General features: G+C 39.7%; 2 protein-coding genes across 2 annotated transcripts in view; one reads left to right on the top strand and one right to left on the bottom strand.

The window, feature by feature from the left end:
- Positions 1 to 12,942, bottom strand: part of LOC6724999 (irregular chiasm C-roughest protein) — a 34,617-nt gene extending 21,675 nt beyond the window's left edge. The window contains exon 1 of the mRNA XM_016173339.2: positions 12,164 to 12,942. The gene's annotated coding sequence lies outside the window, so the exon portion shown is untranslated. The remainder of the gene's footprint in view (positions 1 to 12,163) is intronic.
- On the top strand, positions 6,831 to 7,343 carry LOC120285390. Its single transcript, XM_039298075.2, has 2 exons — positions 6,831 to 7,052; positions 7,117 to 7,343. Exons 1-2 carry the CDS (start codon positions 6,903 to 6,905, stop codon positions 7,279 to 7,281), a joined length of 315 nt encoding a protein of 104 aa, XP_039154009.1. The 5' UTR covers positions 6,831 to 6,902; the 3' UTR covers positions 7,282 to 7,343.
- Positions 12,943 to 13,852: the final 910 nt, after the last annotated feature.

Here is a 13,852-nt window from a genome sequence, read left to right as displayed (position 1 = left end):
TTGGAGCAACATTTTTCCTTTTTTTTTTTGGCCGCAAAAAATTGTTCACATAAAAATCTCGTTAGGCCCTTTAAAGCGTATTTATTCAAAGTGCAAAATAATTTAATTTTATTGTTATAACTACGCTGGCGTATGCGTAATTTGGAAATACTTTTTCGCATTATTAAATAAATGTATAAATAAATGTACCCAAAGTTTAGATGTTTCTCGTGTTTTTAAAGGACTTTTTGGTTTAGCGCTTTAATTGCCACATAAAACGCACACACACAAGCGCACATTCTCACTAATGCCCAACACATTAACAACTCACCGACACACACACACCCACACACACACCCACACACACACACGTGCAACGCATATGGATGAGCTGTGAATTATTACACGACACCGGGCGCATCTAATTAATAACAAAATTTTAATCGCCCAACGATAGCCGAGCATTAGCTGCCACTCCCACTTGGGCAAACGCCCACTCAACTCCCCCCCTCCCCCCTTCACACGAAACAAAATACTCCGTAATGTCGCTGATTATTATTGTTATTGTTATTAGCGCTTGGGAATTTATGTGCAAAAATTTATTTGCTGCGTCGGCACTCAAATTGAGCATAATTTTTCATTTAAGTGGAAATTAATATTTTTACGCCCTAATGCCACAGGCCACGCCCCCCCACCACGCCCCTTCCCTTGCTAATTATGTCACGTCGTTTCGCAGGACGATGGAAAAAACAATATTCGTTCGAAGGAAAAGCGCGCAAGGAAACGATTTTGATAAATATATTAATGTGCCAGGCAAATGGCTGTTTTTGCTCCCTCTGCTTCTTCCTCTTTCTTCTCCAGCTTGGTTATGCAATATTAATTTTGATAGATATATATCTATAAATACTTTGATATAATGTAGGAAAAGGCCGGAATTTGTAGCACACTTTTCGGGCTGATTAAAGGATATTGAACAGGAAATTGAATGGGAATTTAACGGCAATGATGAGCTGCTGGTCAGGTAAATGAATTTCAAGTGATTTAAGCATGCTTTTTTACGTTAATTTAAGATTGCCTGATTAATTAATTTAATTGCCTGATTTTTTTTTTATTTTTTTTAAATTTTATTAATTGGAATTGAACAAGTTTACTGCTACAACTAAACACAGCACTTTTGGCATCGACTTTGAGTTCTGGGCAGCATATGCCTACTGCAGCCACGCCCATTATATCTCTCGATTTAGCAGCTCCTTAGCCCGCTTTTCCATGGCGATTTTCCCCGAAAACCCATTGCTCATTGCCAGGGAGGGGCATAAATTTTCCTAAAAGTGCGGCTGCACAACCAACCAACCCCCCTGCCCATCCGCCAGCCATGTTGCTCTATTTGTCAGCTCGTGAAACAATCATAACACCAACCGCCTCACAATCCCCCTCACCCCCTTGGAAGCCACTAGGAACCCCCCTTTGTCCCGGCTCTGCTCTTGGGTTGCAATGTTTTTTGGCTTCGCATGTAACAAGCGATCTCCCTTTTCGTCCTTTGGAGCCTCGCTCCTGCCGAGTTGCATACATTTGTCATGCTATTTGGCCAGGACATTGTCACACTGAGAAAAAATATTCCAGTATCTGATTTGCTACGTTCATTGTTAGATTGGAATATTCTTTTGAATTTTATGATACATTTTTATAAATTTTTGGAAAATGCTTTCCCTATTGCAGCATAGATAAGAAGAACAGCGTGTGCTTTCTCTCAGTGCATACCCACAATGAACCCCCCTTGCTGCCGAGCTGTGTGAAAAATTCATTGAATCATATGACAAGACAGAAAACGCATTGCCTTTCTTGTGGGCAAAAATATGAGACACGGGGGAGGGGTGGGGGTTGGGTAATGATAACCAGGCCTAAAACAGATAGCAGCCCAAACATTTCAGCTCGCACAGACCGTCCTATGCGTTTTCTGCATTACGTCGGTGGGGGGCTGGCACTGAAATATTGCGTATACGCACTGGGGTATGCCGGCTAGTGTGCATATACATATATACCACTGGCTGGGCGACAAATGGCGTACGTACGGTGAACTAACGACGCCCCAGCCACGACTTTAAACATCCTTATCGGCTGCAGCAGCAAAATTGAGGGGCAACTGAGGAGATGGAAAATATAGAAAGGGGGTGGGTCGGCGGAGATAGTTTTGAATTTCATGAGTCCTTCGGGAGGATGAGGCGACCACGCACTAATGGCTACAGTCTGCTCTATTTTTGCCAAAACTGCAATTATTAATGAGCATTCAGATACGTGGGGGCATGGCGATATACTCCGCTTTACACGAGAACGAACGACGAGCATTTTGAAAACAAGCCAAGCCGAATAATGCAATTTGCAAAAACACTAACTAGTGCTAATAAATTAAATACAATAAGTTTTACACCAAGAAAGTGTGTGTTAAGTCCTAGTTTAATATCAAGAAAAAGCAAAAAGAAACTGTTTATCTAACCAGCAGTGTAAAAAATGCTTTTATCTCAAAAATTTGCCTTGGCTTCTTGATGGCCTTGCAGGTGGCTTTAATTTGAATAATCGGAAAATGCCACAATAGCAACGCCCACACATGTCAAAAATCAAAAGTATCCGCTCGACGTATTTAACTTTTCCAGCTTGGCAGCTTTTGATGTGAAATCAAGCAGACAAAGAAGCCCACGCAGAAAAACACACAAGTAAGCTTTTGATTAGCCAAGTTAAGATGAGGGCCACAGTATCAAAATTCAGTAGATGGAAACTGCAAATAGATAGGAAAAACAACGGCAATATTTGCAACAATTGCCGGAAACTTAAATAACTTAAAGAAATATCACAGCTATAGGATTAATGCTATTTTGCTCATTTTAAAGGGTTTGGTTCATCAATTGTTGCGCCACAAACAACTTAATCTTTGCAAGCGCAAAAATACTGCGCATGCATTGCGATTTTTTAATACCCTGTAACTGCTACAGCGGCAACAGCAACAAAGAAGACAGGCTGGGGCGTCAATAATACGCACTTTGTTTCCACTGCCCCACTTGCCACCCACTTTTTTGTTGCCTACTTTTAGGAGGGCGAGTAAAATAAAAGGAAAGCCAGCAATAAAGGCACTGCGCGAAAAATGTGCCAAAAAATAAGAAAAATTAAAAAAAAAAATAATAAAAATAACAATTGAAATAAGACAAACCACAAATTTATCAAATATATTAATTGATTTAAAGCAATTCATATTTTATATGCTTTGCTAACTATACGTCATATAACTACAGCATTCGTAGCACATTTTTTCTGAGTGTATGGTAAAAAAAAAATCAACATTTCGCGACATGGTACGCTGATAAAAACGACAATTGATGGGCGTACGTGGGCTCATTGGAGCATGGGCAATTGCTGAGTTATGTTTTATGACAAATGGGATGCTGGGGCGTAGGCCGCCGGGGGGCGTGGCCACCCAATACGCCCACTAATTGCCGCAGTTTCGGGAATTCGGCGATGGGAACAAACAAGATGCTAGCGGAAAAGTAACATAAGTTCAAGGTGAGCGCATCTTTAAGTTTGAGTAACTGAAAACCAATGGCATTTGACTAAATTTCGCATCTGAGAAATACAGAGTTGCATTTCACATTTTGCTAATCGCTTGTGTTTTCTTTTCTTTTCCTAATCCCGAATCTCGGTCAAGAGGAAATTTGGCCCAATCAGCGTTTTCCGCCTCGTGAAAACGCACAATTTTCTTGAGGGTTTTTATTTTATTTTTTTTTTGTTTTTTTTTTTTTGCCGCTTTCCCGATTGCCCTAAAATTTTTGATTTGCTTACGTTTTTATTTGCCCATTTTTCTGTTGTCTCTTTTCGCGCATTTTGTATTCCGCTTGTCATTCATATTCGAGTGTTTTTTTTTTACGCCGCTTGTTGTTGTCACTTTTGCTGTGGTAAGCGTTACGTGTCCTGTTTAACTAATCAGCTGTATATATAATACATACACATACACACACACATGTACATATACCACACACACTCGCACGCCCAGGAGAAAAAGCCCGAAAAAAAGGAAGAGCTCCGTGAAATGGAATAAAATGAGTGTGTTCGGCATAAAATGACACGGAATGCCAAATATTCTAGTTATTTTAAGTCACAATAATACATTTTGCAAATAAATACAAAACTATCGAGTTTGTTTGCTCGATTTTCTATATAGTATAATGCCTAAAACTAGCATAGCGATTAAGTTAGCTTTTCTTCGAGTGCATCTGCGCTCAATTGTGCGGATTGTCAATCGTATGCAATTTAAATAAATTGAGTGTTTTATTGGGTTTTCAATTTGCTGCCCACCGCACAGAATTTCGCCGCTTTCCCCCATTGTTCCGTATTAATCATCGCAAATTGTGCGGCGGTGGTTTTGCAACACTCGCAATCGGCGGCAAATCGCAATAAAAGCCAAGTTAGAATATTTTTCGGCGCGCAAATATTTATAATCAGCATGCCGATGTACAGATTATGGCTTGCTAGCAATTAATATCCATGCGCCCATTAAAGTTAATTTTTGTTATTTTTTTTTTTTTTTGAAATTAATTAATTGTTGTTTCGGCATTCGGCGGAATGCTGCGACACTCGCAAAAAAGTTACAGGGAATGCAATTAGCGGGGAAAAGTTTTGAGGGATTGCTAATCGATTCAATTGTGGTGAAATCAAATCGGCATGCAAATCAATTGATTTTCGGCGGTAATGAAAGTGATGTTACTATTTTGGCTTTTACTTGTTTTCTACTTTTCATCGTGTTGCATGTTTTCATGAGTCTATTGCCTTTGCAATGCTCTAAGTAAAATAAACAAATAATTTGTATAACAGCGCGTATTTGTTATTCTGCCAAATAATGGTAATTTTCTTAAAATGCAACCTGTTTGTGCTGCTAACTCGTTCCGTTTTTTCCGTTTTTTCCCGCCACTCCGTCTCATTATCATTCGCCGTTTTTCTGTTGTCTTTTTGTTACCATTTTCTGTTTTATGTTCTCTTTGCCATTATTTTGTGGCACCGAAATGTGTTTAACATATACATATACAAATTCATTAAAACGAAACAGCAAAGCGAATTAAAGGAAAGACGGCGGGTGTTGTTGTTGACACAGTGCGACTGTAAAAATTGCATTTGTATTTAATTTTCGCACAAAAAATAGTGCTCGCGTTTTTGTTGCATATATGTTTATGTATGTATGTATGTATGTATGTACATAATGCGGAGTGAATAAATGTTTTCACAAATTTGTTAGTGCGGGCTGCCTTAATATTTTACACGAGTGCCCAGACGGACATAAAAAGTTCGTAGTATCATTATAAATTTTTAACAATTGTGACAATTGTTGTTGCCAGGACAACGCACACAGCCATTGTGTCCTGCATCCTGTTTCGCGTCCCTACACAGCTGCAATTTTCACACGCTTGTTTGGGTTTAACAAAAGTAGCGGTGCCAGGAAAAATAATAATAATCATCACTGCCGCCGCCGTTTGCTGCCACAGCACAAAAAATCATTTTAAATCGGTTAAGCACCAGAATTTAAGTTGCCATTTGCTTACTAAAGATCATTACAAAATTCTACGCTTTTCCAACATTTTTTCTTTTTTTTTTTTTGATATGTTGAAACGATTTAAGCAACCTTTTAGCTGCATAATTTTCGTGCGCCAAGTGTTGTTAGGTCTTTGAATTTCCTAGCCACATTCGACGACCCAGTGAACTGCTTGTTTTGCTTTCCAATACGAACCCTGCAAGTGGAGACGCAAGTTTTCACATATTTTTCTGCGAATTGGGCAAAAATAAATAAAATTCGAGTTATAAACAAAAGCAAAAACAAAAGGGGATAGTATCCGGAACGTACGTAGGAATACGAATGCAAAGAATTGATGCAGAATTCGAATAATTTTATGGCATATTTAAGTGTCTGCATAATTTGCTACCCATCTCTTTCTTGCTCTGCACAGGCATCGCTTCTTAGAGATGAGCACGTGATGAGCTTACGAAATGCGAATCGATGAATATCGCAGTGCAACCGTTGCATAACAATCAGCAACCCTACCCATACCATTTGATCGGGAATTATGGGCCGTGAACTTCAGATTCACATAGCTGTAGGTATTTCTTTTATTGAATATCTACTGTAAGAATGTTGGAAATTCAATAAAAATTTTCTTATTATTAGCTGGGAAATGTTCGAAAACAAAAATACCGCTCGTAACCGTTCTGTTTTGGGGATTTTCTATTTCTTCAAGCCATCTCTATTTTTGCGGTCGACTTTGCTGTGCAGTTTGGAAGCCACCGTTCACTTTCCCACCTCCACCTCCCCCATTTTCCATTTCATTTTTCCGTTTCTATGCCTGTGGGTTTTCCTGTGTGCGGGTGTTTGTGTGTGTGTGTGTGTGTGTGTGTGTCGGTGTGCACATGACATGAAGCACAAAAGGTTCAACTGACTGTAAAACGCTTAAATTGATTTAAATGCAAAGTCGACCCGAGAGTCCGAGTTTGAGTCCGAAATGAATGAATGAGCGAATGAATGAATGAGTGGAGTAAGTGATTGGATAGTCAACGGGTTGGCCTAGCACCATTTTCCATTTTCCTGACCATTTTCCAGCTTTTGACTGGTCCTCAAGGCTGTTTTCCTTTTGGGCCCCCTAACTTGCATACCTTGCATCATGAGCACGGGTGAAACTCCGAATTTTTCGCACCACTTATTTGAAATCGCGACATGGTTATTGGTGGAGTGGTCGCATTAATTAGTATTGCCCCCTAGCCCATCCCACAGCTATATATCTGGTATTAAATGTTGCATTATGCGTTATGGTCATACTGTAAGCAGGATAAATTGGCGCGTCGGTGGCGAGTCACACTGACAATTGTGGCGTGCTTCATAGAGTTAACACCTAGACGAAATGACCTCCTGGCGCAATAAGAAACGTGTGTGGAAGAAAATTTTGGCAAGATTGGCCCGTCAATTGCCGGCAACACCATCCGAGTCAAATGAAGTATTAAAAAGGTCAAATTTGAGCTGGAAAGACAAGTACTTCAATCAGGTTAGAGCTGTAAGTAATCTTTTTTTTTTTTTTTTTTGATTTCTATCTTTTTTAACCCAATTTTCTCAAACAGGCCGCTGTACGCGCCAAGACACGTGCTGCTCAAGAGGCAACAAAGAAAACCACCGTAGATGCCAATGCTGCGGCCGTGAACGTTCCGAAGCCCGAAGAAACACCCAGAAGAGTAACCAGGAGCATGACCAAAAAGCAATCTCTCGACAAGCCCAAACATGTATAACATGATGTGAAATGTTCGTTTACCTTTATGCGTAAAATAAAGAACCCACACACATACACACATACATAGTTGCTTTTTTTTTGCGCACAACATTTCGAGGAAGCTCAATGAGCTAAAAAATCTCTTTTTAATACTTGGAGCATAACTAAATTAACAAAGCGTAAGTACAAACTGAGCTGTGTATGTGTGCGCCTGAAGTTTGGCTTCATTTAACAATTTTAGGCAAATTAAATTTCGGCCAGCCTGCAAGCCAAAGCAATTTCCCAGCTACAAATGAGCAAGCATTTTCCGGGGGCGCATACCCCCCTCATCCACCAGCGAAGAAGTTTGTCTGGCACACACAAACATAGACATACATATACATACATAAGTCACATAAGTCAGCCATGTAGTGGGCCTAAAAAATATGAGTTTAGAGCCAGCCAAATAAAAGAAACATCTTAAAATAAGTTGAAATATTTAAATAGAAAGTTTCTTAACACATTTAGGCAATCTTCTATAAACTTGGCTCACTTAAATGCCAGGTGATTTCTCAATTTATATTATTTCGATATCTGATAGAGTTGTTGTTTCGATACCTGATATTCCTCAGGATGCTCGTGATCGAAGAGTGTGTTTTTGAAACGATTTTCCATGTTTTGCAACCTTTCGGTTATTTTTTCGCCATTTGGAGCATAAGATGGACAGGGACATGGTCGGGATGTCGGCAAATAAACGCTTGTAGCTGGTTGGATAAAAATTGTATATGCAAATGAAGGCAAACAGCAGAAACAGACAGCGGCAGGAAGTGAAATAATTTTTTTGTTTCCCATTTTGTTTGCCTCTAATGTGGAGGGCAGGACGGGTCGGCCAGCTCCTGGACGGTGTCACTCTGTTTAAGGATGCCATGGCCCTTCAGGGATAACGAAGGATGAGTGGCCAACTTCTTTCAGTGCCGGCCTTTTGCCTTTTGCCTTTCTTTTGTTTTGTTTCTCCTGTACCATTATGTGCCCAGAGATACAGATACATATATATATATATACATATATAAATATATATAGGTATGTTTGTACTATATGTTTTGTATTCCGTGACTCCTTCTCGTGACTGGGCCTATGAATTGAATTATTAAGCATGCTCTCTCGCTGCCAGGTCATTCAAATGCAGAAAGCGCCGGCAGCAAGCGACGCGATTTTCTGCTCAAATGGAGGCACAAACTTCGGGCAAAAAAAAAAAAAGAAAAAAGTAACATAAAAAACATGCCAAAAATCAGGAAAGAAAGAAAGCCCTGCCGGAAAAAAACAGTGGAACATTTGCACAACGGCAAAGCGAAATGAAAATGCCACCCCTGCAAATAAATGAAAATTAACCAAAGTGAGACGAACTCAACTCAATCGCAGCTCAATTGGAGTCCTCTTTCGCCAGGCGAATAAAAATTAATAAAAAATTTAATAAAAATTAAGTTGGTTGCTTATTTGACAATGTTTTTTGGTTGCAGAGACATGTGAAAATGTTGTGGCTTTAAAATTGTAATTTAATACGTTTATTTACAGAAATTGAAAGTGTGCTTGTGCAAAAATCGTGTAAAATACATTTAAGTTCAATAGAATTCGATCTATTTCAGCAAAATATTCGGCCAGTCGGGAAAATGCGAAGAAATGGGGGAAAACTGCAGTTTTGTCCACTTTAAAAACTCAAGAGCTGACCGAAAACTTTGCCCTTTTCACAGCTTGGCCTGCATAGGCGTAGGAAAACAAGAAAAAGAGCAACGTAAATGTATACATAAAATAAAAATAAAAATTACAAACAAGGACGCAAACTTTTCTAATCTAAAAAAGCACAAAGGCAAACACCAGGCGTTCGTGGGCGGTGGGCGGTAGGCGGTTGGTAGGTGGGCGTGGAGTGTAGGCCAAGTGCAAAATAAAATTATGGTATTAAATTTTCATGTCAATTACAAACGGCGACAGCCAGCAACAGCAAAAAAAAGTGTGAGAGAGCCGAAGGAAAAATGGGCGGGTGGGAGTGGTAGTGGGTTTTCGTTAAAGCCAAGAAGCTGGCCATAATAAATGACCCCCGCCCCCCGCCGGCAAAGCCACCCAATGAAAAGCAGGTGTCAAAAGCAAGTGGCGCACTTGCAATTACAACAAAAAGCATCAGGAGCCGCAAAAAGGCACGCAAATTTAAATGAAAATTCAAGAAAATGCTGAAATTATGGCGCACTTTTTTCGAGCTGCTGGAAAAACCAGAAGTTAAGCACATCATTTCGTTGTTTCTTCATAAGTCCTAGGCATTTAACAACTTTTGTAAAGAAGGGAACAACTTTATGCACAGTTTAGTTGTGGCACTTTTACTAAATATTTAGTTATCCTACTTAATATACCTTTTAGTGGTAAGACAGCACTTTCTTATTGGCCAGTTGGCATCATAAATATAAATACCCATCGATAGTTAAAAGCTGCATTTTTCAAGGTTGATTTGGAGCAATCGTACTTTGGCAGCAAAGTTTGGCACTAGTTTCTTGTTTATGTATATGTATTATGTATTTATATAAGTACCTATGCTCGTGAGTATTTTTCACTTTTGCCAAGCTTCTTCCCGCTTCTCAAAGTAGGTAAAAAAACTTTTCCGTTTCCTTCTCCATTTTGGCCACCTACTTTTGGCCAAAACCAAGGGCTTCCAGCATTTTTTCGCATTGCCGTTTATTTCCCTTTTATTTTGTTGGCCAATTTCCGGTAATTCAGTTTTATGCAGCAAACTTTTCTATTTTTTCCCGCTCCGCTTTTCGCATCGTATTTATAAATAAATATGTTTTTTTTTTGACGCTGGGTGTGGGTGTTGTTGGGTATATTTTTTTTTCCTGGTACCCAAGGTCATTGAGATGTGTAAACTTTTGCCCATTTGCAGTTGGGCGAAGCAACAAATGATGATGAACATTTTTATGGGGCAGCACAGTGCGTTTCACGTCGTTAAATCACTGGCAAGGGATCAGAGTTGAGAAGTCTGTGAAGTTGTGTGCACTTTTACGGATACGGATTCCATTTGCTACGGCGCTGGATTTATTGTTCCACATTTCAGTTTCGTATATTTTTTTATTGCCGATTATTAAAGTCAACTGTGTGTATTTGTCCATTTTTGAAGAACTACTACTACTACATGGTTGTCTAATCTAAATATCTAATATAAAGTTATTATACTTTGTATATTTAACTTATTTTAAAATTTATTATTTGATAACTAGGCCAAAGTTGATGAACAGCACTGTACTCTAAATATCTCGCTGGACTTTAAATTGGCTTAGATAATTTTCACTTTCACAGCATCACACTGCCACGCCCTCGCCGCCCACAGCCAACTCCCACATTTGCCTTACTCTTAATTTGATTAGAAAAGTTTCGACTTGAAAAAAAATCTGAAATTTTATGACTCAAAGAACGAAAAAAGAACACCAAAAAAAAAAAACAGGAGAAGAGAGAAATATTTTTGGTCTGGTTTGTTGAGGTTTTCCACCCACATTTTTCCGAATACTCCGCCCCCCGCCCCCTCTCGCCGACCGCCCCTTTTTTGTTGTCGCTATTACCCGTTCTTCCTCGCCAGTTGCTTTGTTGTGGTCTTCACTTGAAAAATTTGATTGGCAAACAAGAATTTTGTTTGTTGCTGTTGTCTTTTGTCATTTTTTGGCAATTGGCTAAAAGTTAATGGAGTGGGAAACGCGCAGGGGTTTTCCACCGACTTTCAAGCGAGTCGCTCGCGAACTACAATTAAATTGCACGGGAATCTAAGCCAAATCAAATCAAATCTGTCACAGGTCAAGCCACAAAGAGTTTGTCTTCGCAAAAGCGAGGAGCTCGGGTTTATCTTGTGTTGTTTTTCTTAACCATCCAGCTTGGAACTCTTTAAGTTGCATACAAATAACTATGGTTAGTAGGAAAATGGTTGGAAATTATCATGGATAGTACTAATATGTCATATTACAAGTAAAATAGTTAGGCAAAAAAGCTCACAGTGTACTCAAAAGAGAGAGAGAGAAGGTCAAACTATTTAATTAACTTGTGCAGACTCAGCGTTAAATGAAAAAATAAAGCCACTAAATAATTATGCATATTAAGTCAACATAAATAGCCCTTGTAAGCCAGCACAGCCAAGTGAGTTTGCTCAGCTGTGGAAGTCTGGCAGTTCTGGTCATTCCATTAGCGCAGTCCGGAAGCGGAATCCGACCTCTGACCCCCGGGCAAAGCGTCCAACCTCCACCCACGTACCCACCTACCTTTTTCATTTCTTTTTAACACACTTATGACGTGGGCGCCTTGCCTAATTGACTTGAAACATTTTCGCCATGTACATACCACGGCCACATGACATAAAAAAAAAGAAAACAAAGTTCCAAGTCATTTTGCATTGATTGATTGATTGATGGCTGGATTGACTGATGATTGGCCCGGCTTGGATTTCACTTGCACTCAAGCAACAGCCCCCCAAATGCAAGTTAAACAAAAGGAAAAGCTCGCAGGGAAAATGGGCGAAATAAAGCATAGCATACTTAGCTGCATCAAATATGAAGGAGAAACATTTTTCGGGCTTGAGTAAAAGTCCTCGAGCCCAGCTCAGACCTCTTAACCCTTGCCAGCCCCTCTGGGCTTTTTTAAGTTTACCCATCGCACATAAAACAAACATTGTGAGAGCTCCTTCAAGGAATTGCAATACGTAAAAACTAAAAATGTTTCAAGCGAGTCACAGGTTTTCAGGCATTTATGTGTGTGCGTGCTTTAAAATTTAAATTTAAATAATGTGCTTAAAAATATTAGATAAAATATTAATTGTGTTAGCTAAAGCTTAGTGCGAATTGAATTTAGCTTGGATTATTTAACAAGTTGCATACCACTTAAGTGCTTTAAACGCGACTTACCATAAAGGAAAATGCCCAGGAAAAATGTGGAAAGTTGCTCGCTGCTGTTTTTTTTGCTCAGCTTTTTTGTTTTCTGCGGTCCTGCGAGTTGGCTTTTGTTGTTGTTGTTGTTGTTGTTGTGACCAAGTGGATATCGTGTTTGGCCTTGGAGGCGCTGCTGTTTCCCCCACTCAAAAAACGGGTTTATGTCGCCAACTTCTACTTCTAGAAAACGCTTCTCTTTCCTTTTTTAGTTGTGTTGCGTATTTTTTTTATTTTTTTCTTTTTCGTTGCAGGTGCAACTAGCGTCGGATGCTGAATGAATGGGCTGGATATTTCTCTTTTGCAGACCGGTTGCACAGGAAGTTGGCCAACACACACAATAACACAGGCACACACAATAACAAAAAAAAAGTAATTAATTTTTTTTTTGTTATGTTGAGATTTATTGGGGATTTTTTAGTGATTTTATTTTTTTTTGTAGAATTTTCGTAGATTTTTTTGAGAATTTTATTTTCGATTTTTCGGCATGGTTTCTCGCGACTTATATTATAGACTTGATTAATTCTAGGAACAAACACAGATTGCACTTTCAAAAAATTTGGTTGCTGGCATTATGCGATAGTTGCTTATTTCATTGCGATGCAGTATTTGTGGTTGTGGGGCTGTTTTATTATTTAAATTTATGTTGTGCTTGCTGCTGTTGTTGTTGTATTTGTGGCTTGTTGTTGCTGCGAGCGTCACGCAACCGAATTACTCGACATCGGAACACGTACTAAAAACTTGTTATAGGAAAATCGCTCTTTGGCCGTCGCTGCCGTGGCGTCGCGGCCGGCGTCGACGTCGGCGTTAACAGAGGCACACGCGCATGCAAAAACAATGTGAAATGCTTGGGGGGGAAAACTGTTCCCGTTTGGGACCCCCTCCCGCAGCCGCACGGCATGGAAAAGTGTTCCCAAAAAGTGGAGTTCGCGTGCCGTACTGCCTGCTAAAAATAAAATACCCGAGCGTTGCTCCCTCTCTTTCGCTCCGCGGCCTGTCCCTCTCGCTCTCGCTCTCTCTGTCCGTTGCCCCGCTAGCATTTTGTACTAAATTTAAACGAAGTGAACCGAAGGCAGCTTCGTGCTTTTAAAACCAGGTCGTTGGCTGTCGGCTCCCCTGTTAAGGATATAACAGTTCTGCTTTCGGTAACAGCCCAGCGTTTTTTGGAGCCTCCTACATATGTACATGCGAAGATATCGGGGGGCTTAAGTGATATTATAGCCCGGCATAAATTAGCCATCGGGCCCGACGCATTAAAATCTTGATTGGTGGCCGGCAGATGCAGCTACGAAAAAAGAAAAAAAAAAAATAAGCGGAAGTGCCACACAAAAGTGACAGCGCCAACAGCATGCCCCACATCGCAATGTGTGTAAAACTATAAATATAAATACATACAGAAGTTTAAAACTATAACTCCATCCAAAGCGCTAGCAAATTACGATTAATATAAATTATAACTAGCATTGCAAATCGTAAGAATTTAAAGTTAAAACTAGGTCAACTGTTATTCAAGATTGATTTAATTGATATACTAGTTTTTTCATTATTATGCTAATAGCTTGAACTCGACTGTACCTAGGTGGAGTCATATATTGGAGGCGACATCCCCGCGGGGGAAAAGTGTTATATGGGAAGGCGAACTCTTGACATTGATAAGACAAACTGGCA

Source organism: Drosophila simulans, chromosome X (genome assembly GCF_016746395.2).
Source record: "Drosophila simulans strain w501 chromosome X, Prin_Dsim_3.1, whole genome shotgun sequence".
NCBI classification, from domain to species: Eukaryota; Metazoa; Arthropoda; class Insecta; order Diptera; family Drosophilidae; genus Drosophila; species Drosophila simulans.
The sequence above is the reverse complement of the archived record's forward strand: the minus strand, read 5'-3'. Positions and strand labels throughout refer to the sequence as shown.

Bases quoted from the DNA above. Each gene is read 5' to 3' on its own strand.
- LOC120285390 (XM_039298075.2), top strand. From the start codon at position 6,903: ATGACCTCCTGGCGCAATAAGAAACGTGTGTGGAAGAAAATTTTGGCA. The intron at 7,053-7,116 runs GTAAGTAATCTT...TTTCTCAAACAG, and splicing joins ACTTCAATCAGGTTAGAGCT to GCCGCTGTACGCGCCAAGAC.